General features: G+C 37.7%; 2 protein-coding genes across 6 annotated transcripts in view; one reads left to right on the top strand and one right to left on the bottom strand.

The window, feature by feature from the left end:
• The window catches only part of LOC135109899 (uncharacterized), a 32,913-nt gene extending 26,552 nt beyond the window's left edge, over positions 1 to 6,361 (top strand). For all 3 annotated transcript variants that reach the window (XM_064021760.1, XM_064021770.1, XM_064021750.1), the window contains exon 5: positions 3,804 to 6,361. In XM_064021760.1, the coding sequence (XP_063877830.1) occupies positions 3,804 to 5,112 (1,309 nt within the window). In that variant the 3' untranslated portion in view covers positions 5,113 to 6,361. The remainder of the gene's footprint in view (positions 1 to 3,803) is intronic.
• Positions 6,362 to 7,996: 1,635 nt separating this feature from the next.
• On the bottom strand, positions 7,997 to 25,455 carry LOC135109904 (actin-histidine N-methyltransferase-like). 3 transcript variants are annotated; one of them, XM_064021782.1, is made up of 12 exons: positions 25,430 to 25,455; positions 22,755 to 22,870; positions 21,603 to 21,707; positions 20,903 to 20,979; positions 20,086 to 20,227; positions 19,656 to 19,847; positions 18,679 to 18,802; positions 12,671 to 12,782; positions 11,100 to 11,241; positions 10,422 to 10,607; positions 9,553 to 9,704; positions 7,997 to 8,463 (listed from the first exon to the last, which is right to left on the bottom strand). In XM_064021782.1, the coding sequence occupies exons 1-12, from the start codon at positions 25,438 to 25,440 to the stop codon at positions 8,341 to 8,343; spliced, it is 1,482 nt and encodes a 493-aa protein (XP_063877852.1). In that variant the 5' UTR covers positions 25,441 to 25,455; the 3' UTR covers positions 7,997 to 8,340. The 3 variants fall into 3 exon arrangements, with proteins under 3 accessions (XP_063877852.1, XP_063877859.1, XP_063877870.1); XM_064021789.1 differs by lacking the exon at positions 25,430 to 25,455 and adding an exon at positions 24,622 to 24,781; XM_064021800.1 differs by lacking the exon at positions 25,430 to 25,455 and adding an exon at positions 24,369 to 24,646.
• Positions 25,456 to 26,650: the final 1,195 nt, after the last annotated feature.

Here is a 26,650-nt window from a genome sequence, read left to right as displayed (position 1 = left end):
CATCAATACGAAAATTAAGCACGGAAACTCGAGTAATCATCGTTATGGCGTTCGAAAATAGTCCTGATGAGAGAATGAAGTGTTTAAGAATACTGGTCACTGTCACCCGCCACCCCGTCGACTTTTATCATTACATCCGATGAAGTTTTATCTCGTATTCTTAGTAAACACTTTAGTCTGATAGGTTTAGAAACATTTTAGCATATGTATCCATATAGCAAAATAATCTAAATAGTTTAACTCTATACCTCGTAACTATAAACGCAAATAAAGAAGATTCCGTGACATCACAGGCCTTATATTTCAGAAAGCATTAAGGTTTTAAATGGTATTTTAGTTAGTGTTTCGAATCTTAAAATGGAGAGGATGAGAGAAGGAATAACTGAAGGAAGAAAGGGAAGGAGAGAAAGTAAAAATGGAAAGAAAAGAAGGAATAAATGAAAGAAGGAAGGAAAGGAGAGGAAGGAAAAATAGGAAGAAATCAGTTTGTTTATCATCATTTACTATCCACTGTCGAAATTCAAGAAACTAATACATAATACGTAAAATATCAAGGGAAAAGTGTTTCAAATGAAGTCTTGACTGAGCTTCAATTGTGCTTCGATCTTTGCAGTATTTCGAATAGTGTCTTAATGAGGCTTCAATGATGTGTCGATGTTTTGATTGGAAGGAAAAGAGGGAGGCTGAGGTAAAGGAAGGAAGGAATGAAGGAGAGAGGATTGGCCGGATTCTTGTGAGAAGTTTTTCTCTATAGTGGCACAGAATCCTCGTTAAACCGTCACTACAATCATGGAGACGCTCTTAAAAAAAAAAAACTCCAGTAACTTCCAGCAGAGCCTCTTGAAAGTGCTAGACAAAATTAGACGCTGAAATATCTGGGAAGGCTAAATGTTTATGACCAAACAAGGAAGTTTGTTACGTGAGGGAGACTGACTTGTGGTAGAGGAAGGAGTGGAAAGCGCACTGTATGATGGAATGATGGAGTGAAGCAGTTGGTGAAGAAAACGAGACGAGAAGACGTATACCATACTCCCTGTGAAAGAACAGAAGCGGTTTTCATCATAATGGTAATTAGTGATCGAAAATTACATGGAAGCTAAGACTCGTATCGCGATTTTGGCTTTCACCTTAATGCCAAGCAACTTCAGAAAGTGACAGTAAAACCAAGACTAATCAGAAACAGCACCTGATCATGATACACACTCTATCATCACGGAGAGAGAGAGATAGAGAGATAAATTCAATTAATAATCTTTGTGGCCTTTGAAAAACAGTCCCAATAAGAGAACAAAACACGTTCATGAATACGAGCCGCAGAGGAAATGAGGAGAAACGCAAGGGACAGCCGGCACTGTCCTCGAGGCGACTCAGCTAACATTACGAAAAACTGAACCCTCGGACTGCTGTGGCTTCTTTAGTTCAATAAAATGGTGTGGTGCAGGTTTAGAGGATAATTTCAAGACATCATTGGTGACAAAAAAAAGTAGTAATAGAGTAGTTCAGACCTTTCACTACAGCATCCGGTGTTACTCGGATAAAGTAACGAGTGTCATTGTCATCATCATATATATATATATATATATATATATATATATATATATATATATATATATATATATATATATATATATATATATATACAGGTATATAAGAGGGGCTTCGACCTTGGGCAACAAAAAGGCTGAAAAAAAAGCCGCATTGAAGGTGCCAGTCCCTAAAGAGTAGTAAAAAATTATTAAAAATTATGAGGAAATTTGTCTTGAAACATCACTCTTGGAAAAGTTTATCATATATAGGTAGGAAATACAGAAGTAGACAGGGAGTTCCAGGGTTAAATTAATTCAATGAAGATCACTATAGCTCAGTATACCTTCATCTATAGTGTAAATTCGTAACGTGGCCTCTAAATACTATACAACTATGGTACCTGCGCTGTCAAGGGTACCCGCTTATCAACAGGCCCCGAGAGGGAAGCTGCGCAGCTAAGCTACAGTATGTGTTGCCTGACCAGGAGAAGGTAGGAATGCTCGCACCACATGGTGGGGAGGGGGGCTGCGTCACGGAATATAAATTTGAGAGTTAATTAGGCTCATATGAACAAGAAAGTCATCATGTTTAATTATCCACTCAACATGGCTGCTGCCCTTCATGAGTCACCGGAGCTCAGGGGTGACGTCACGGCCCAGCAAACGAGGACCAGGCCGCCTCTTTGAAATATCTATCGTCAGAACAACACAAACTTGAGCCACACGCTATTGAGTGCATGAGGGACCCACACTGATACTCCTCACTCGGCACTTCACTCTGATGCCAGCTGGAAGTGCAGAAAATGGACTCCCGCAAACTAACGCTGTCAACGTGGAGGCGGTGAGTGCGGCAGGCTGACGTAATGACCGAAGCAGTGAGCCGTGTCAAGGCCAGCGGGACAAGGACCAGAGGGGTAAAGACTGCGCCTCGCCCACACATACCCTGTCGAGTTCTCTGTGACCCTGTGACCCACGCATGGACGGAGTCACTGAATCAGCAACACATAAACATTTAACAAAGAGCGTATTCTGTGTTCCTGCTTGTGTTTCCTCGTTTTTTATCAATGGTTGTGTTTCTAGGAAGTTGGAGTTTGGTTAGCAAACATGCAACTGAGAAACTTAAGAGTAAACACTACTGTCCTTAATCTATTCGACAACGCACTGAATATCAGGCCACTGTTTAAATCTTTTCGGTTCTTTAACTAAAAATGTTATTCAGTACTGTTATACACTAAGATTTTTATTACTTTTGTTAAGGTTAATAGCCAATTTAGCAGCCGCATAATATTTCCTATTCTACAACGGTCACATTTGGATATTTGGTGCGGTATTTAAAGCAGAACTCTTAATGTATGTGTTGAGCTGCCGTGACCTTTCTATCCGTATGTACACATCAGGCCCACCAAAAGGGAAAGAGCCGAGACAAGGCATCCCACCCTCCAACTCTCTCTCTCTCTCTCTCTCTCTCTCTCTCTCTCTCTCTCTCTCTCTCTCTCTCTCTCTCTCACTCACTTACAGCCTGGAGACGTCCAAGGTTGTCAATAACACATTATGACAAAAAAAAAAAAAAAAAAACGTCGTCTGAAGTGTAATTCTTTCTACCTTGTGTAACAGCACACACTTCTTCCGAGATCTCCAGTTTACTCAATACCACAGCAGCCTTTTGGTATAAACAGGACTTCACAATATTTATCTGCAAAGATAGAAATCGTCACTGGAACACACACACACACACACACACACACACACACCGCGTAGTGTAGTGGTTAGCACGCTCGCACGCTCACAACCAAGAAGGCCCGGGTTCGAATCCCGGGAGCGATGAGGCAAATGGGCGAGCCTCTTATGTGTAGCCCCTGTTCACCTAGCAGCAAGTAGGTACGGGATGTAATCCGAGGAGTTGTGACCTCGCTGTCACGGTGTGTGATGTGTAAGTGGTCTCAGTCCTACCCAAAGCTCATAGTGACCGATGAGCTCTAAGCTCTTTCCGTAGGGTAACGGCTGGCTGGGTGAACAGCAGACGACCGTAGGTGAATCACACGCGCACACACACACACACACACAAACACATTTTCACCGATAGTAAATAACGTCTAAGTATTGCCTATGTAATCCCACTATGTAATCCCACTTATCCTTCTAGATTAGAGGTCACATGACATGTGCAACAAAAGGTTTTGTTTAAAAATATAAATTATATACCACGATGATTAGTATAAGTATGACGTTAACAAAGTGATGAAAATTTCAACTAATCTCTATTTTCCACATCTTCAGACCGATGGTATGGGGGCAGGAAATATCAGAAGGCGACTCCTCGGTTGGTGAGTGGGACAGGAGAGGCCCAGTTATTAGTGAAGAGACCCCGCATCAGACGAATATTTGGCCTATCAACAGAGAAGTGGAAGAAGAAGAAGTGAATGATGAAGATGAACGAAGTATGTTTGATTTCAACGCGACCTCCGAGTACCAGCCCGATGACTACAACGCCTACCATGAGTACGACCACAGCAACACCTCCTGGAGGCCATCTGAGCACGACTCACAGGACCGGAGAATCCTCACCTTCCAGCACGTCATGAAAATCCAAAACCTCGCATCTCAGGCAGATCTTCACGCGATGTTGGACCAGAGAGGTATCACCTTCGACGAACTGCGGGCGTTCCTAAAAACTGGAGCGCGTAAAAAGGACGTTATTGAGTTTCTAAAAGCACCAACTCCCTCTACAACCATTGTCACAACCACGCCAAGTCCACCAGTACACTCATATCCTCCCAGGCACCATGAGACGTCAGTGGTCGAGGAAGGTTACCAAGGTGACATCACCAGGCATGTATCCCTCCCTGAGAAAGACGACGACGACACCGACCAAATAAATAAGGAACAGTCTAGAAAAGGCAGGAAGAAAGGACGGCAGGGCAAAGGAGGAGGAAGGAAAAACAAGAAGCGTAAGGGAAAGAAGCGCCAGAAAGAGGGCGCGTCTGATGTAACAAGTTCATCACCCAGCCCGCCGATGAACGACACAACACAGACTCCTGAACCAGTCCTCTGGGTTCCTAACACTCCAAGGCTTCCTGGCATTATTTCCACTACCGACGCCACCAAAGGCATCCTCATGCCTACCACACATTCACCGACGCCCAACACTAAGACTACGTCACCCTCGTCAGTCAAAACATCCATCGTATCGGTGACCATGATGAAGGCAACCTTCGATCCCGAGCCTCAGACACCAATCGAAACGACCTTCGTGGAAGCCGTTCCGCCCCCGAGGCGGCAGAATACACACATTATACCAGACCTTAGGGAAGAAGAAATTCCCATGGAGATACCTCGTCCTGCCACACCATCACCCGAATTCGAACAAACCATAAATGAAATAGAGAGAGTAAATTTCGTGCGTGAGAAGCAGCGTGACGACTATGTGTTCCCTCTACGCGGACTGCTTATCATTAGCGGCCTGATGGGGGCTCTAGCAGTGTTCACATTGGTGGTGCTGATCTCCTATGCAGTGATCAAGTGTTCCAAGAAACCTGTGGTCAATAACTACCAGGTGTCGCAGCAACAGAAGCCCGCCGGCACGTGAGCCAGGCACTCTCTAGGTTGGGGGTTGGGCTGCCCTCGCTAGGAAATTGCTCATCCTACTGACTCCCGGAGCAAGCACGTCCCCGGGGCACAGGACGCCTATCAGTATTATGCAGGCGAGTGGTAGTGATGCGTGCACCTCACCACACCCACCTGCAACATTCCCTACTGGACAATGAAAGCTAAGTGTTTCACTGTTGACTATCCCCAATCCTAACTAGGCTACAGTCCACTGTACAAAGTTTTGCCTGTCACTCACGACACACCAGTAACCACCAAACTCTTAAAACAAACAAGAAAACCATGATTACTAAACCCCTTCGTCAAATTCCAAACAAACACGACCATGCAATTATACAAATATAACTATAAAAAATGACACTAACACTAGCCACACCAAAACACTGCCTTACCATTGCTGTCCTGTGCAGGGGAGCCGCGAGGAACACAGGTATTTAATTAAGGAATATGTCAGAACTCTCCAATGTCCTCTCGAATCAGGCGGTTACTGATACTAGAGTAATTCGTGTCTAAACGCTATCACAGTGTAAGAAAAACCTGCAGCACCTCCGCCGGGATCACCACCAACACAAAGATAATTAAAGTCTCTACCACTAACACGGTAAACACAACACTGAACACTGAGCAGAAGCTTTGTTTTGTGTTCGTGAGATAATCTTATGATTTTCTTACTTTTTTTGTACAGTTCACATGTATATTCTTGATTTCCTATGTCTGATCTTATTTGTATATTTTTTATGGTCCTGTAGAGTTTTATCATTGTCTACTTTGTATCCGTGAGACTTCACTCTTATTTTCTTTCTAGTGTTGTTCACTTGTTTCTGAATTTTCATTAGTTAGCTTTCTTTGACGTTACCAATTTGTGATGTATACTTCCTTTTTTTCTAAATTTGTAATTTTGTACTTATATTTCTCACTTTTTTTTTATATATCTCGTCTGTATTGTCTCGATTTTCTATTGTTGGCTTGCTTTATTCCTTACGTATATCTTATCTCATGTTTGTGCTAGGTAAATGTATAAATTATGCGATACAGTAAACAGCAGAAAAGTTTAATTTGTAACTTCCTATACGTGACACCTGCTGGAATTAATTTTATATTTATCTTTTATAGGACATGTAGTTATAATACACCATATTTAAGGCTTATAGTCTTAATTGTTATGCTAATTTAAGTCGCAGTTTCTCCAACTGCATGTACATATTAATTAATAAATGGTTTTGTAGATACTGTTTCTTTTCCTTTACAAAAGCGGGGTTGGCTAATCCTAATATACAGTATAGGGACAGGCAAGATTTTCCCTGGTTTAATCATGTTTCTTACTACTCACTCATCTCGTGTGTGTGTGTGTGTGTGTGTGTGTGTGTGATAAATGTACTCAAAGGCAATAAGCTATTTGCTTATTGTCTTATTGCCTCAAAGATTAATTAATAAATTTAAGAAATCACTAAACCACATCCACTTGAAGCCTTAATTCAATTATCAAAATACTGGGAATGTTGAGAGCTACACAGAGCTTAGTGAGGAAAGGCTTGCTGAATTAGCACCAAAGAGAAGGCACAAGCAAAGACTGGATTTGCAAACAGCTATAACATCAGAGTTTTATAGCAGTACACAGAATCCAAGACTTGTGAAAAGACTGGTTGACACCTTACAGACCAACAATGAGGTGCACCTGAAAATTAAAGTTTGATAGAAGTAAATTGCCATTATCTGCAGAAGAATGAAATACATCACCATTGCTTACAAATAAGTTACAGTTGTACCAGGACCATAAATAATGTAAAGAGATTGTAGTGATGCAATAGGAGACTGTTCAGGATCTGGGTACATAAGTCTTGAGATTGTAAAAAATGTAAGCATGTGTATGGATACATCAGTGTCTGTGTACTAATACATAATAGAAAAATACTAGAAAATCCTGGAAATATGTTAATGTTTTCCTTTTTTTTTTTACCTATTTACTTCCTTTCAGTACATGGTTTCATGCAACAAAAATGTATGGACACGTGTTTATGTACATACGGATATTATAAAAATACCAAAAAAATCCCTGAAACTTATGAATCTTTTCTCCCCTTTTTCTTCATTTTATGATGTATAGTTTCATGTAGCACACATAAACACTTAAACTCTGCATACACCTCCAAGACTGGATTGCTGGTTTTCTGCTGTTGCCAGACTGTGGGATCACAACTCCGAAACCAAACAGATTAGTCTGCTAGAGCACTGATTTGCAACTGGAATCTCTTGGCCATGAGTTGAACGTGCTAACACTACACCACTGGACTGTTTAAATTTTTAAAATATGGCAATGAAAAAGAAAAAGCAACAGCTGTGTAAAAGGTGCTACAGGTAGGTGTGCTGAAGACACTTATGTAGTATGCAGGGTGAGAAAGGGAAGTGAACAATAGTGCGGTTGTAGGTGAAAGAAAAAGAACATGCTCATGAGATGTGACTGCTGAGAAATAAAACAAAGTTAACATATGAGAGATAAAAAAAGAAAACTGAGCTAAAAGAGATGCAAAGGTTACTGCAGGTGAGAGGTGGAATAGGGAATATGGGAAAATTTCCTAGTAAGAGAATTTTGAACTCATAGGAGTGTACATATATGGCAGAGTGTAACTGATTGATAAATTTTCAAAATATGTATATGTAGTTATGCAGTGATGAAAGATAGATGCCACAGATAGATATTTCATCTCACACAATACTTTTAATGTCATAAAGATCTAGATTCTACAGCATCCTACCTAATGCGAAACATACTCCCAGTTCACATCACCAGAGCCACAAAACATCATATGAGAGAGAGAGAGACCTTGAAGACCTTAGCAAGTCCAGGACACAAATAAACAACAATGGTTGTTGTGTAATGGTTTATTCATCAGTCATTGTTTGCATCTGGTGAGTCATTTGTCTCTGAGGACACTTAGTAATGATCTCTTGGTAAAGTTCATTTTGAGGAAACTTACTAATGCTTTGCGGGTACAGCATACAACCAATGTTTGTATTTTCTTATTTTGTGCACATTCTATAAATAATGACCAGAAAATATTCCTATGGAGTAAAACTGATTTTCCAAAAACTGGGAAAAATTCTTTCAGATATTTCAGATCACTCACAGGCATAAACAAGACAAACAGAGCAAATCAAGGATTTCTTGGGCAAGCCTTTATCAGCACAGCCACTGAGCCACTGCCAGCACTCACTTGGTGGTGCGAGAAGTAAGGTAAGTTGCAGCGTCCTTCAGGATTCTTTTCTCACACAGCAGCTGAGACCGTAGCAAGGCATCCAGGCCTGAGGCTCCTTCCATCAATGTTTCATCCTCCTGCCAACAGACAGTGTAGTGTATACAAGCATGAAAGTATGTGCATACATATATACATAGTCATACACCAAAAAAGAAGGAACATCTCTTGTTCCTCTTCCTCCAATATCATAGAAGTGGATTTGCCCTCAACTCCCAATACTGGTGCCATCACTCCCTCTGCACAAGGGATGGTAAAGTGTCAGTGTCACCTGTCAGCTACTGAGCAACAATATGGGATGGTCACAGCCTTCCAGAGTACTCTAGTTGACCTTGGAATGGCAAATGCATTGGAGATTGGAAATGAGTCAACTCACATTAGAGGGGAGAGAAGGGGAACAAGTGTCAATTTAATAACTTTTGATAGTTAGTGATCAAAATTTTTTTACAAAGAAGAAAACATACTTAAAAAGACCAAAAAATTCACCTAATGAAGTTTTGTACATTATAAGTGGGCCATCAAGTATGATATACATATGTACATAAACATATGTAGGTATATAACTTTTAGCACACTGAGCCCAATACTTAAACATGACAGGTTCAAATCTTGGGCCTAGCAAAAATCAAGATACATGTAATTGATTTTTTTGTCTTTTTCATGCTGTGGCCCATGCACACCTAGCAGTGAATGAGTAAAAAATGTAATTTGAGACACTGAGACCTTGCCTTTCCAGCAGAACCAGAAGGCTAAGAATCCTGCTCTTCTATTGTGTATGTATGCTTTCTCCCTCCACCTGGATATATCAACTGATCAGACCATATGTGGGAGAGCCTCTTATTGATGCTATTGAGGTCATGTCTTCTTTCACACATCCACAGCTACTTTCTATCCATCCTTATCACACACAAGTACTGTAATTTGCCTCACAAATCTTCCTCATACATCTAATTTTATCTTCACACTGCCCAAATGTTTTACAATCTTCTTAAACCTAGTCTTTCTAACTCCTCAGGATATGGCATGGATCATTTCTGGTTTCTGGAGGGAGCCCAAACAAACAACATGCACACACAGCAGAATACATAAATATGATGATACTAGTAATAACTATGAAGATACTATGATGATACTAGTAATAACGACAATAAGTAAGACTGCAGAGTCACCTGCATTGTAGTAGGATAAGCCCGGGTCAAGAGGGACACACGTGTGTGCAAAAAAGCCCAAGTTTTGTCCTCCACAGTGGTGCCCACATCACAGTCCTCATGCATCAATCCACGTGCCTTCTCTCCATCTTCCTTCCACTTATCCAGGGAATCTATGAAGATGAAGAGATATAGTTAGCTGGAGGCATCAATACTACAGATTCTAGAATAACTCATTGAATTCCTGCACAGCTACAGAAGATAACATAAAATATCAAACAGAGGAATATGATTTGAAAATTTAGAAAAGAATCTACAAATTGTCACATGTATGTTACATACAGATGGTCAAATTTTATCGGTCTCTATAGCTCCCCTTTGAGGGATGATATCACCCTGGTATGGATATGGATAGATAAATCCATACATCAGTCTAAGGTCTCTCTTAAAGAAGGAATTATCCAAGACTGCTTTCACACTACTCATATTTCAAAACTATTTTAATTAAGTTTCTCATATTTGGAAATTATTTCTATTCATACTTTCACATTTGTGAAATACTTTTAGCAACCATAACTTGTCAATACTATCCCTGTGGCTATGTGTAGGAGTCTTGTCATACATACTGTGTATTTACAATATCAATGTAGTGTCTAATGAGTTTTAATGAGAAATAATAGAATTCCATGAGACATCATGTATACATTACTTGCATACATATAGATGTAGTATATATTATGTAGTAGTCAAATTATTATTGGTGTAGAGAATACATTTAGTTTCACAGAAAATGCATGTTGTACTTCATCCTTGTTAATGACCAAGAAGAAATTAATCAAAGAACAAATCAATGGAAGATCTGTCCTAAATACATTTAGCAAAAAACATACCTTTGTCCATACAAAAGATCCTGGTGAAGGCAAGAAGGCCAGGGGAAATAGGGTGAAGGCCAGGCACTAGCATGAAGGAGCCTGAGGCAGGCAAACCCAAGGAGGCCAGCAGTGCCACCTTCTCCTGGTTTAGTGGGTCATTTTTACTTACTCCCAACTTGATGGGCAGGCTATCATTCTTGTTGTCTGTAGGAAAACCCACTTCACACTAACCATTCATACACTTGATAAATTAATACAATACATTTTATATCAAAATGAAAAATAAATATGATAAATTAATAAATAAATAAGTATATAAATAACCATAAAAACATTGTGAAAACACTGAATATGGTTGGAAATATTTCTTATACAAATGGTCTATGTGCAAGGCGGAACGTAAGCATGAACTATGAAGGCACCTACTAAAACATCTCTCACTATGTATCTCTGCTTTTATGAAATGTGAATACCAAAAAGGGAGAAAAGTAAAGAACTGAGAATTTGGTACATACTTCCACTTGAACATGCAAAAACAGAATTTGGTACTTTTGACAAAACATGAAAAGAAAGCACTGCTATGAATCAAATTAAAGACATATTTTGAATGAAAATTATATATATAAATAAATCTATAATATACAATAAGTTAACATTCAATTTGTTATTAATTTTCCCTTCTGGAACTGGTTATACCTGGGTCTGTGAAGCCACTGTGGAGGAAGAACTCGTTGTTTGGGCGTTGACTGTAGTGGATAGTGAACTGCTCCCCTGCACTGAACCCACGCTGGGCAAGGCACAGACACCCTCTGCCTCCTTCATCAAAAGCAGTGGAGTACTACAAGGATGAAGACAGAACTTGTTGAGGTGTGTCAGCACACAAGAGACAAAGAAGCAATAACTGGATCCACACCTGATAACACTGATAACACTAGGAATCACATATAGCTACTCAGCTATATGATACCAAGCTCACATGCTGGGTATTCATGTGACAAGAACTGTTTCACATTACCTCTTCCAGTGATGAAATTTATTATGTTTTTAAAATATAAGCTCAAAGTTCAATCTAAGAAGGACATTTTTCCTGTACATAAATGGGAGCCTGTAACTCCCCACTGTGATTGATGTACTGTGAGTAATGTCTTGCTAGCTGAACAACATCTCTTCTACCTTTGTAATTCCTGTTGTTCACTTCACTATCAAGAAGTTCTAGTATTTTTTTTTTTTTCCAGTGTGAAGGCAGCCAACTAAGAGCACAAAAAATGGAGGGAAGGGAAAAGAGCCCTCAAATTAAAATAAATAAATAAATAAATAAAATATATAATTCTAAACTGGTGGCCAATTCCATTTCTAAGACATCTTGATATTTCTCTTTTGAAATAGTTCAGTCATAAGGGGGATAGATAAAACAAACAGGCAAAAGAAATACAAAGTACACCAGTGAAAGAACTGAAAGAGTGAAGATAATTAGTAAGGTGGAGAAAAGAGGGGTGAGAGTAAGTAGAAAAGTTAAAGGTATGTTCATCAGGTTATTCAGAGGAACATGAAGATAGCTAAGGGTGATGGTTAACAGTGAAATATCCAAATATGGAGATTTCAGAAAAAGAAAAAATGGATTATGATGTGCTCTACTTTAGAAGCTGAAAAATCTGAGAATTTTAAATGTTATTTCAGTGAGAGATACACAGCACATATAAATTTATTAAAAAGAATAACAATGAAGTCTCAGATAGACAGTGGAAAATTCAGATGATTCAAGATTGTGGGCACAAGAGCCAGTCATATCAATGCATACATAAATACAACAGCCAAGTTTGATTTGAAAATGTTAAGAAAAGTAAGAGGAAATGAAAAATGGCCTCCTTTACATAACATTAGGTACCTGGGTTCCACTGTGGAATAGAAAATGAGGCTTGGAGGAAATGGAGTAATATTCCACATATCAAAAATAAGATTTAAGGCTGCAAATGTTGCAAAAATTAATATAGAGAAAGTTTGTAAGAAGTATCAGGACACCTTATTCATTATATAGAGAAAAAATTGGACTGGGAATTTTCAGATTGTTGCATGATACAGATGAAAGACAAATTATACATCCTTCTACTTCTTAATAGCTATGATAGTTTCTTTATGAGAAAACATGAAAAGAGACCATCTAGCAGCTATGGATATCACTTACAAGGTAAGAGTTAAGGATTCTAAGCCATCAAGCAATAAGAGTTTGTGTGCATCAAAAAAGCAAGCAACAAACAATTAACACATACAATTCCTTGCTCATGGTTGGCCATGTCCCAGGCAGGAATGAGGGCCAGCTGACCACTTCCACCCTCCATGGGGATTCGATTCTGGCGGGTCATCACAGTTGATACAGCCCACCTTAAGAAACCAAGATATTAGTTTGAACCCAAGAAAGGGGATCTATGTATGTGTACATACATATGTAAACTGAGAAAAACTACTGCAATAATAGACTTGAGAATGAGATAAACTACTGCAACAAGAGTCTTAAATTACATAAAATTCTTGATCTAGCAGACAAATTCAAACCACTTTCTACTACTAAAAATATTCACTAAATTAAACATTTACCAGAACAGTAAAGAACAAACACCTATACTTCTTAGCCATAAAGGAAAACATGAATACTAGTTGTAATATGTGCATCTCAAAACCAGCAAGGAGGAAAACTTAGGACAGGGAGAGATGGGTGTCTCTTCTGGAACAGCTACTTCCTAAGGAGAAACTCCCATAGAGTGCAATATATCAGAGAGAGAGAGAGAGAGAGAGAGAGAGAGAGAGAGAGAGAGAGAGAGAGAGAGAGAGAGAGAGAGAGAGAGAGAGAGAGAGAGAGAGAGAGAGAGAGAGAGAGAGAGAGAGAGAGAGAGAGAGAGAGAGAGAGAGAGAGAGAGAGAGAGAGAGAGAGAGAGAGAGAGAGAGAGAGAGAGAGAGAGAGAGAGAGAGAGAGAGAATCACTTTCTTTTCCTCTTTTTCAATTGCTTCTACTGTTCTATTTTCAATCAATTTAATCCAACAGCTCTCCATCCCCCTACTTGTTCCCTCCTATTAACTTCCCTACAACCCTCCCTTCTCAAATCATTTATATTTTTTTGTTTTTATCTTTCACCAGTTCATCTCCCTTAGTCTATAATGAATTCTACTAATGAGAATCTCCTCAATACTCTTTTTAGTGATTTAGGAAATTATCAAGACTGATAGCATTGGCTCTGAAATCATAAACTCCATGAACCTATCCCTTGAATTAGATGATATCTGTAATTATCATGACCTTTCCTCTTACAAGAATGCAATACCAAATTCCAATACTGATTATATAAACATTCTCCACATAAATGCCCACTCTCTGAACAAAAATTATGACCAAGTAATCTCTTTTATCAAAACTCTTCCCAAACTCCCAGATGTTTTATATATTAGCGAAACCAGGTTAAATGCAAATAATGTTCATCTCCATGAAACTGATGGCTATATCTCATATCATGTACACAGACCTATTGGCTCTTCAGGTGGGGGAATGGCAATTTATGTAAAAAAATGTCCTGCAAAGCAAAGCTTGTACTGACTTTTGTATGTGTGATGAGAATGCTGAACTATGTAGTGTGAGAATTATTCTTCCATATACCCATTATTCTGTTACTTGTTTATACAGACCTTATAGTAAACATGACAAAGTAAATGAATTCAATGCATTTATTGATAATCTTCTTTCAAATAGCTTTTTCTCAAACAATAGGAATATACTCATAGGTAACTTCAACATAACCTTCTTGAACATGTGTCACACCCCCCCCTACTAACTCTTTTATCACAGCTATGCAACCTAACAACTACTTCCCACACATATCTCGCCCAACAAGATTTCCAGACATTAATGCAACCACGGCCCCATCATTACTGGATCACATCTGGATAAACTTCAATGAGCCTGTCTTATTTGGAATTCTCCACTTTCCTCTCAGTGAACACCTTCCTGTGTTTATAAATATTCTAGTCCCCAGTAAAGCATGCAATATAATACATAAATTTTGTTTTAGACAACTAAATAGAGCAAACCAGTTGCAATTTACAAGGATTCTCTCCAATATAGATTGGAACCTCTACCTCACCTACAGAAACACAGATACAAACTGTGACATATTCCTTGATAAGTTACTCAGCATATACTACTCCTGCTTCCCCAAAATAACCAAAAGTATCACATCCAAACATCTAAATAAGCCTTAGTTAACACAAGGGCTAATAAATTCAGCAAAACATAAGTATCAGTTGTACAAACTATATAAACTAGGATCCATTACACTAGAATACTACAAACACTATATAAATTATCTTAATACCTTAATAAACCAAAGAAAACTGAATACTACCAACAAAATTTTCATACTTTAGACTCAACACTAAAAAAGTTTGGGAACTAATTAAAGAAATAGAAAATTCTAAAAATTATCAAAATACAGTTTCCCACACCCTAAATTACAATAAAAAGTCCTAAACACTCATGATGAAATTTCAAATGCCTTCAGTGCATATTTTTCCAAAATTGCACCTGAAATTAGCTCCCAACTTCCGAGAGCTCAAAACACACACACGTCTTATCTCCAAGGAAATTTTGCTCAATTCTATGAATATTCCTTTCGTGACAATAAATGACACAGTAAAAGCTATCTCTGCCCTAAAAAATAAAAAATGCCACGTTGATGAAGTATCTGTGAAAATAATTAAAGAAAACAAAAATCTTTTAGCAGAACCACTCTCAATATTGTTCAATAATTCAATCAAAGATGGAGTTTTCCCCTCTAGATTCAAGCTAGCAAAAATCATCCCTATTCATAAGTCCAGAAGCATAGCAAACATTTCAAACTACTGACCTATTTCTATTTTATCAGTTTTCTCCACAATATTTGAGATTATAATGAAAAACTTTCTCATGAACTACCTTAGTAAACATAAAATCTTAAAAAATAGGCAGTTTGGTTTTCGTTGAGGACTAAATACTTTTGACGCCATAAATTTATTTACATCAGACCTATATAATGCTCTAAATACTCATAAATCTATTATCCCCATTTTCATCGATTATAGAAAAGCTTTTGACACAGTTGACCTGAACATTCTCACAGACAAATTACACCACTATGGTATTCACAGCTATGTTCAACAATGGTTCAAATCTTACTTAACTGGCAGAACTCAATTTACCTCATACAATAACTCCAAGTCTACTATCAAATCCATACATCTTGGTGAGCCATAAGGTAGCATTTTAGGACCTATTCTCTTTCTAATATACATTAATGATATCTGCAATGCCTCTACTACTCCAAACACAATACAGTTTGCTGATGACTCCACCTTATACATGATTGATGATAATCCCACTGACCTCATCTATAGAGCCAACCACGAATTATCTGCTTTCGCTGAATGGTGTCTTGCAAATCGTCTAACAATAAACACCACTAAAACTTTTTATATGATGTTTACAAACACCACTACCAAATATCAACCCTTACCCAGACTTGCCATTCTAGATAAAGATATTACTCAAGCTTCTAAAACAAAATTTCTCAGAATCACTATTGATGAAAATCTTACCTTTAAATACCACATAGCAAACCTTTGCCTTAAATTATCTCGGTCAATTGCTCTATTACTGAAAATTAAAAACCTTGTAACAGTGGAAATTAAGAAAATAATGTATTATGCCCACATATTCCCATATTTAACTTACTGTAATCCTATCTGATCCACTACTTACCCAATCCATCTACATACCCTAAACACTCTCCACAAAAAAATTATTAGAATCATGACAAATAGCAACTTCCTCTAACACAAATATCCACTCTTTAAATCTATGAATATTCTTCAACTCTCTGACTTATCTAACTTCTCCATTACCTCACATACATTCAAACAGATAGCTTCCAACGGTACCAGTATTCTGACGCAAACCCACAACCACGCCACACGTAACAAATATACCCTACAGGTTCCTCACCACAGTTTAACTCTTTACCAACCTTCTCTCATGTTCAAAAGTCCCAAAATATGGAACAGCATTCCAACATATGTCAAAGAATCAGTAAACTTCATTAATTTTAAGAGAAAATTAAAAGAACATTTGTTATCATTCTACTGACATATTTTTTCTAGTTTATATATGTATATGTGTATGTGTATGTATATGTATTTTTTCTTTATATAGGTGTTTTCAGTTGCAACAGTCTATGTAGCCTTACTGTTTTTCGCTAAATTACTCAAGCACATATATTTCTTGCCAGCTGTATATATATATAATATATATATTATATTACAATGACATTCTGCTTCAACCATATATCTATGTCCAGTTTCCTTCTCTTGAGTTAAAATTAGTAGTTTCCTTTTCTTTTCTTTTCTGCCTCTCTAGTTATTTCCAAGCCTTATTTTTTTTATCTGTATTCATTTAATTTCTTAGTTGTTATATATGTATGTGTGTGTGTATGTGTGACCAAAAAGCCTATGCTTAAAAATGGGCTGTCTGTCCTTATAAAATATATTACAAGTATATCTATGTACTACAGACAAACATAACAAAGTGTTTAAACTGTTTAAAGTGTGTGTGTGTGTGTGTGTGTGTGTGTGTGTGTGTGTGTGTGTGTGTGTGTGTGTGTATTTACCTAGTTGTATTTACCTAGTTGTGTTTTACATGAAAAGAGCTATGCTCGTGATGCCCTGTCTCCATATCTATAAGCATCCAGCTTAACTTTAAATTCATGAATATTTGTTGCTTGTACCACTGTTTCATCTAAGTTGTTCCATATTTCTATGCTTCTATCTGGGAAACCATATTTCTTAATATCTCTTCTACTTGCTGTTTTCCTCAATTTCACTCCATGTCTTCTTGTATCTCTTGAGTTCCACACAAATAAGTCTTCTTTGTCAACTTGATCCTTACCCTTTAAAGCTCTGTATATAACAATCAGGTCCTCTCTTTCTCTTCTCCCTTGTAATGATGGAAGCTTCAATCTCTTTAATCTTTCTTCATAGCTTAAATCTCTCAAACTTGGTACCAATTTGGTTGCAGCTTTTTGGATCCTTTCTATTTTCCTTATTTCCTTTTTATTATGGGGTGACCAAACAATTGTGGCATATTCCAGTTTTGGTTGAATCATATATTCCATCAACTTTTTCATCATCTCTTCATCCATGTAAGCAAATGCCCCTTTCATCTTTCTTAGTAACTCATAGGTTTCCCCAACTATTTTGTTTACATGTTTTTCAGGTGATAAATTATCACTTATCGTAATTCCCAAATCTTTTTCTTCTTTGGTTTTCTTAATTTCCAATTCTCCCATGGTGTAGGAACTTGTCAGTCTTCTTTTGCTTTTTCCTAATTCCATCACCTTGCATTTCTTTGCATTGAATTCCATTTCCCATTTCTTACTCCATTTATATATCTTATTTAGATTTTTCTGTAATATTTCACAATCCATATTGTTTTCCACTCTTTTCAATAATTTTGCATCATCTGCAAACAGACTTGTATAGCTGTCAACCTCATCCACCATATCGTTGACATACACCAGAAACATTACGGAGGCTAAGACTGTCCCCTGTGGCACTCCACTTGTAACTCTACACCATTCTGATTTTTCCCCTTTTATTACTGTTCTCATTTCTCTGTCCCTCAAGAACTCTGTAAACCAATTCAGTGTGTTGCCTTGCAAACCCTCTATATATTTTAAATTTTCCATAGCAGTCTCTGGTGTGGTACCTTATCAAATGCTTTTTTTAGGTGTAAATAAACACAGTCTGCCCAACCCTCTCTCTTGAATTATATCAATTGCTCTACTATAAAAGCTCACCAAATTCATGACACAAGATCTTCCACTTCTGAAACCAAACTGTCTGTCAGTCAATGTATGTGTTCATTCTAAATATTCCATCCATCTGTTTTTAACTATTCTTTCTGCTATTTTTGCCACCACACTTGTTAGTGTGTGTGTGTGTGTGTGTGTGTGTGTGTGTGTGTGTGTGTGTGTGTGTGTGTGTGTGTGTGTGTGTGTGTGTGTGTGTGTGTGTGTGTGTGTGTGTGTGTGTGTGTGTGTGTGTGTGTGTGTGTGTGTGTGTGTCCTTGTTGGTGTAGATGTATTTTCAAGTCAACTTTGATTTTATAAAAAAAAAAAGAAACCTACTATGAAATGAATATTAAGGAAAAATGTCTTCCATTAAATATGATGACTCATTTAGACCAGTCTCATAGCTTCACCTGTAGGCATCAAAGGTGAAGTAGTCCCTGATGGGCCAGCTCTTGGCATCAGGAGATGACTGCAAGATGCGATAGAAATAGGAGTATTGCCGTGCTATGTTACGGAACTGCTTCACTGCCTCATCTGCCATATAGAATCCCAAAGTCAGTTTCTTTACATACCTTCAGGAACATTTAGGTCAAATTTCTCAAGATCATTCCAATTCCTATTATCTCAGCACTTTCTAATATAAGCATTCTCAATTGTCTCTATCTCCTTAAACATCAAGATCAACAAGATCCAATAGAAATCACATTGAACAGCAAAACTGGTATATGTTCTCAAATATCACAAGACAGAATTCCATATTTTGTGATCACACAAGTGCTCTCTCTCTCTCTCTCTCTCTCTCTCTCTCTCTCTCTCTCTCTCTCTCTCTCTCTCTCTCTCTCTCTCTCTCTCTCTTACAGCAACAATCATCATGAGAAAATTACAATAGATACCTATATATAAATGCTTGGAAGTGTCAAATAGCATTATGATATAGGAGTGATGGGAGACTTTAACTTTAAAAATGTGTGTTGGCAGGAAGGGTACACCAAAGGAAACAGAGTCTTGGAAAGCACACTGTTGAAACTGGTAATGGATAACTTAATAGTGCAATGGATAAAAGAAAGCACAAAACATGGAGAAGGGGAGCCACCTCAACCAGATCTACTATTTATCTAATATTTGATTTATTATACAAACAAGCAAAAAATGACTGTGTGAATGTCTAAAGAGAAGGAAAGAGAAAATACAAAAAGAATACGAGAAAATATAAGGATCAACTCAAATTATTCTGTAGATATGTGAACAAAAAAATGAAAACAAGGAGGGATTTAATAAACTAATGTACTATATACCTATTCATTTGCCCAACACTTGGCAAATATGCAATCAATTATGTAACAACAATATTTGAGTATGATTTTATACAAGTAATGGTAATACACACCTAGGACTGGTGAACCTTTGAGTGCCTGGTAGTGGTCTGGGGTGAAATACAAGGTGGTGGTGTAAGAGGAAGGCAGGAGATGGAGATAGGGCAGCCATGGTGAATTGGGACTGACATACTCCCCTAAGACATGTAGTGCCAGGCACACGTTGCCCATATGCTGCAGGATGGGGTCACGTTCAATCAGAGGACCTGTATCATAACCACCACAGAGAAAAAAAAAGTTAATTTATCAAACTCAACCTCACAAAAGAATTCTAGAATCATCAGTACTAAGTAGAAAACAGCAGTTTTTCATTTCCCTCTTCTGGAGTGAAGCCATTCATATAAACAATGAAAAATTACCAATTAACAAAGTGCTCCCAAAAAAGATATTGAATACATATCATTGTGCTGTCCATCCCTCACCACCCAACATGCTGGAACTCACCCAAATATGATTTCCTGGCTGTCTCTTCTGTTATCATGGCCTCCTTGGGCACCACAATGACCTCCTCCCCCTGCTTCAGGTCTCGGCAAGCTCGTAGTCCCAGACCTAGTGGTCCATAATCTACCACTTCCACGCCAGACACCTATGTATTAATCCAAAGAAAGTGTAACTTAAGTTTTTTTATTCTTTACCCTGCAAAGTTAATGATTTTTCTATTGGAGTACTTGAACTTATGAAGAAGCATTAGTTTCAGTAAATTTTGAAATCATATCCATTCATATCTATATTTCAAAGACCTATGTAAAAACTTTATTTCTGAGATTTTCAAAACTTTTTACTATAAATAAAGTTCCATAGGCAGCTGCAATTCTGAATATTTATCATCCTTTCACCACCATCTTTAAAGGCAAGTTCCAACAATGGGTAACCATTTTAAAAACAGTTGGCATGATAACTTCTCCATATATAACTATAGCTGCAATATGCTAAACCTATCAGGAATCCACAACCCTGCCTCCTCGCCCCCTTTTCAGAGACCAAGTACAGCAACAAGATTGGAATAACATAGTGAGGCATGTTAAAACTTTGAAATGGAAACTGACACACAAGTAGAAAGAAGCCTGCAATACAAGGAGTAGCTAATTACTAGAGGACTAATGATAATGATGATAACATAGCACTCAATACATCTTACACAGGTTCACATACTTCTACACAGTTAGCAACTATGATTTTTCTTTGAGGCCTTAGATGAGTAGCATTAGTGTCCCCTTCCCTTGTATGTCCCACAATGTGAGATAGGAATAATTCTACTTACAGTAACATTTTTTTCTTTCAGCCACATCATGAAAGGGGTTACTTGTTCTAGGCGAGGGTACTGGGGAAGCTGGATATCTGACAGAGAAATATTTCTGAGACAAAATTGTAAACACATATACATATATTGATTGTTATTTTTATAGTGTATGCAGCCATCACACATCTAGATAGTATTTTCCACTTCACAAGTCCTTCCTATGGTTCTAAAGCTTACTTTGCATGCCTGTTCCCTTGAACAGGCATGGTTGGATTACCACAACTCTTATAATCTCATCTCTTCTATATATTAATATCCTCTACATGTTACACATTAATATTCTCATCATCTTTCCACTAAAATGTAATTTTACCATTCTCTCTCAACACTGATTACCTGCCTACATACTCGTATGTCAAACAAATAATCTGCTTCCTATGAAATATAACATCAAGTACTTAGCTATTAACAAATAGTTTTCTTTCATTTAAGAACCCAGTGTTATCTGTTAAAATATTCCTTACAATATGATGATCCTCCCATTTTAAGAAAAAAAAATTCATAGTCATTCATACTCAAACAACTCCAGTCAAATTCTTACTGATGTACCTTCTCTTTTTATATGCAGATCATCCTAAAACTGAATAACCGAATGTCTTCAAAGTAGTAATTGTAAAGGTAAAATCATGTATTACTAATTAATGCATAAAATTACACTAACCTTTCTCTATTTCTCTGATCTTCTCAATGAGCTTGTAGATCTCAAGGTGTTCAGCCCACTCTTGTGCTGGGCTGGGAGTAGTGGCTGGTGGAACTTTGGTACAGCCTGCAATAACAATAAATCACAATACTGATTCTTAAAAGGAAATACAGCTGCAACATTCTAGTCATAATGTTTCACATACCACTTCTTTTCCACTCTCTATACACACATGCGCACACAAACACACACACACACACACACACACACACACACACACACACACACACACACACACACACTGTCCCTATAAAGCACCATTCCATTATGACAGAAGAGTCACGAAGAAGGTGATTTCTAAACATGTTGTTTGAATTAAACTAGATGATGCATATTAATATATATCAATATATACTATTCATGGTGTTAACTTTTGCTTTCCTATAGTTCCTTGAATGGAAGAAGAGACTGTATCTGTCAGTCAAATATGGGAGTCAAAAGGAATTTCAGTCTCTTAAGTATTTGAAAAACTACATAACCAACTAGAAAAGCTTATGAGAAAATCTGATTTGAAAGAGTGCAAATTGCAGATAGTAAGGAAAGTTTTATGTTAGAGATGTGAGGACCATAATGGTAGTTGAAAAATTATAGGAAAAGGAAATAAGTTGTAGAATTAAGAATTAACTGAACTGCAATGCATTCAATGAATATGTATGATATGGAAAGGAAGTTCGTCGAAGAATTTGAAAAGGAAAGGTGAAAGAATGACATGTGGAATAGTTGAGGGGGGGAGGAGGGTCAGGTTTTCCCACAAGGCTGATTCAGAGAATGTGTGAGTATGTTAGATGCAGTAGGTGTAAGGAGACAACCTCCAGTGCAATGGAAGAACAGAGTGTACAAAGCATGTCAGAGATTCGAAGTTAAGAGGCAAATGAGAGGCTGAGAGCATTCAAGGAGGAAATACAAAGATAATATTCTGTTGTGGCCTTCGCCTCAGGTGAGTTCTAAGGAACAAGCATCAGATATAGGTAGTTAAATAGAAATATGGTCTCATCAACAGTATCATGCACCATTTTGGCTATGGAGACATAAAAGGGATGGGGATGTAAACCGCAACTCTGCAGCCTACCAGCCATTTTTTCTGCCCTTACCCTGCTTTACTCCACAACTCACGTTTAAATACATTATCAACAATGACAGTCAGCTCCCCTCGGGTCTGAGGCAGCAGCTTTGCTGGACCAGCGCTGCGGTTTGAAACCTTCTTTGCATTGCTCTTCTTCCCCATGGTACTGAAAGGTAATACTATTTGTATTCCATGTCAATTATCATTACCATCAACAATGCCAGATCAACCTCTATGAGAAACCTTAGCTAAACTAGTTATGGAAGTGTCTGTCCTATCAAATGACAATATTTCTACATGATAATGCAATGTTTTATTAAATTTGAGTCCCATCAAAGGAGGGAACCCTTAGACCAGCACCTGGTCTGCTCTGTGGTTAGGTAACCCTTTGACAGCTATAAGGTCTGATGTAAGTTTAGAATATAATTTTTAAGGACACTGCCCTGTAAAACCAGTAATCAGTAGTTGAAGTGAACAAAATATATATACATTATTTACTTCCAGTCATTGTTTCATTTCTTGTGAGATTTTGTGCAACTATAAAGTTAACATGGATAAAAATTTTTTACCTAAACCAAACATCGTTTAATTCTGCTAGGTAACTTCTTGAACAATGCAAGGCAGAGAGAGAGAGAGAGAGAGAGAGAGAGAGAGAGAGAGAGAGAGAGAGAGAGAGAGAGAGAGAGAGAGAGAGAGAGAGAGAGAGAGAGAGAGAGAGAGAGAGAGAGAAACACCATACTTTATTGAGGATCCTTGTCTCATCCTCATAGTGGCAGATGAGTCTGATGGCATTATATAAGATGCAAGAAGGCTAGGGCTGCTTGATAAGGGTATTTAATTATATAATGTTCAAAGAGTTAGTCTCTTCCAAAGATAGTGTCTGTATGGTTAAGAGATTAGCCCCACATTAATAAAATTTATGTTAGATATAGAATGATTAATTCATGTCCCTCCTTTTTTTATTTTTTTATTTATTTTTTTTTCTAGTTTCATGGATAGCGGTAAAAACTTACAATAACTCCTTTTACAGGCAGACACTACATTAAGTATACTATATTATCATGTCAGTGTTCAATGGCAAAGTAAGAAGTTATAGTAAATATTAACCTGGATGAAAAATGTGACACAGGTTTCAACGAACAAAACAATCAATAAGTTAAACAAAACTATATAAAAATAATAAAGAATTTCAGTAATGACCAAGGATAAATATTAACAGTTAATACGAGTAGAGAATTTTTTGTTCTGTAAAATCAAGAAATGTCAGACTATCAACAGTAGTCAAAGCAATCCATTTCTGAGCATTTAAATCAAAATGAATCATAAACATTCTATCAGCTAATGCTTCTAAATCAATGTTTTCACCAACATCACCGCCAAATGTTGCTGGTCACCGTGTTTACTTCATGCACATAAGGTCAGTGAACCCAGTGACATATTCAATTACTTCTGGATTATAATTAATTCCAGAACTTAATGACGATGATCAAATATAAATTACACAGTAAGAAGACAAATTCATATTTCTTTGGCACATAATACATGCCACAGTATTCATAGCCATAACTGTCAAAAGTCCAGCTGGGGAGGCGGGTCACCCCAGTGAGGGTTGACCACTAGCATCAACACTTGGGTACCCGGTGCCTAGAGAAATGAGACCTTACCTTCCAAACTAATGAAGAAGTGGATTCGTCTTATAAGCAACAAAACAGCGGACGTCGGACACGCGTTGGTGTGATGAAAGACCCAGCTGATCGGTGCGGTCTTGTACCGTTGGAAAAGCGCTGGCAGAACTCTTTGAGTCTGACTTGTGTGAATACCCTCCGCCACTCTCTTACCTCACCTAGGCCCTGAACCTGCCTTCTGACACCAGTAACACGTATATACATCAAAAAACCATAGGGAAGAAGGACCGACCTGATGGCGGTTCGAAGTCCTCGTTTCCACAGCTATTTTTGGGTCGCTGCCCGAGGGGTGCTGGCGCCTGACCCGCCCTCTTCTCGCTGGCGATATTAATAGTACTGTATTTTAACTTCGTAAACACGCTAAGCAAACGTTCCATACAGATGGTCTCTATTTAAAATTTAACTGTGAAAGGTTGACAAATTGTTTCGGCATAGTCTTGTATAAAACATTTTCAAGATGCCAATTTCTAGCTTGCGTGGTATATAGCTAGAGATGTTTACGTCATGTGGGTGCAATACTGGTCTTGCAGTAGTGGTATCCTCGCACGTTCGTCATTGGGTGTAATGTGGAAATAAGGGATTTATGTTTTCAGATTCTGTATTTTTTTTTTTTTTTTTTTTAGCTTGAAAGTCAACATGGCAGGATAATTCCATGAAAATCATTTTAGTGGCCTCAAAATTATTTTCATGAGTGACCTACATGTGTCTTTCACAGATCCTGTTATTTTCAAAGGCCACAGACTTGATTAGTTGGGTTCACATGAGTGTTTCTTATAATGATAATGCAGAATTCTCGTTACATGCTCACCTAAATTATGGAAATGCTATTCAAAATCCTACCATCTTCCATAAGAACCTCTTTAAAATAAGACACCGAAAAAGGTTTTTAGACTACATGCCTTAATAATTCATCGAGCAGTAAAGATTCATAGATATGCATGACAACCGGTACAGCTTTCTCTTCACCTTCACATAACCCTGAACACAAGTGCACCTGGTTCTTCCTAGCTATGAATATACATGAAGCGTGAGTACTGTACCTTACAACCATCCACTTATGTCCCTGCACGTGAGTACTGGCTCTCTCCCCGTCATTTGGCTCTGTGCATAGGAAGAAATATCGTATTCCTATAGTACATTATAAAGAGGCTACACGCGGGTCGGTATTTTGAAACGCTCAAGGTTCTCATAAGGATTATTTTCAAGAGCCACAGAGGTGATTAATAGTGTCTTCAATGATATTTATTTACTCATTGATAATAAGGAATGTTGAGTTGCCACTAAAATCATGAAAACAGGCATCGAAAACTCCAATAACCTCTACCAGAACCTGTTTAAAGTGGTTGAGAGAGAGAAATTCTGCCCGACTCTCGAATGAACTATCAAGCTGACTGTATGGATTCCCTGAGGTTAATGAACTGTGATAACCCTAATACCAAACGCTTTGATTAAATTAAGCACATGCCCTATGCAGTCTCTGTTAGATATGTACCTAGAAACTTTGTTAATAGTTACTCGTATGTGCTTTTTTTTATTATTTTTTTTTCATCTACAAATTTAACGGAAGACCCTGAAATTTGATTATTATTGTATATTGCATTCCTCACGTTGATTCCATACCACTACCCTACCATGGGGACGAACGCGCTAGTTCGAGATAATGTGTGTGTGTGTGTGTGTGTGTGTAGTAGTAGTAGTAGTAGTAGTAGTAGTAGTAGTAGCGGTTTCTTTTTTTTTTAAACTCACATTTTTTAGTTCCAAAAGGTTAGGAAGGAAAATGAATGGTAACCATATTAAAATTTCTTACATAATTTTGATAATAGATGAAAAAATGATAATAGATTAATAAAAAAAAAAATGTTCCTCCATCTTCTATAGAGCTCCTGGAAAAGAAATCACGAAATTCCCAGAATTTACGCATTTTCTTCCTAACTTTGTTCTTACATGACTCAAGCGTTTATATGCTTAATGTTTCTAGCTTACCACAGTTCCCTGCTCCTTTTTAACTCCTTTTAGAAATCAAAAACATGTGTAAACCTTACAACTTTAAGATGACATGAAAAGTAACGAAATGATTCAAGACGAAATTAAAAGCCTGACGTTCTCGGTTTCTTTCATACGTTATTCACTGTGTATTGCATGTGTATTGTATGTGTAGTATTGGTGTCATGGTCCGTATAAGGCCCGTCTACACCATGCTTTGTAGCGTGTGAGGTGAGGCAGTCTGTCATGTTGGAGAGAGAGAGAGAGAGAGAGAGAGA

The sequence above is a fragment of the Scylla paramamosain genome, chromosome 2, assembly GCF_035594125.1.
Source record: "Scylla paramamosain isolate STU-SP2022 chromosome 2, ASM3559412v1, whole genome shotgun sequence".
NCBI classification, from domain to species: Eukaryota; Metazoa; Arthropoda; class Malacostraca; order Decapoda; family Portunidae; genus Scylla; species Scylla paramamosain.
The sequence above is the reverse complement of the archived record's forward strand: the minus strand, read 5'-3'. Positions and strand labels throughout refer to the sequence as shown.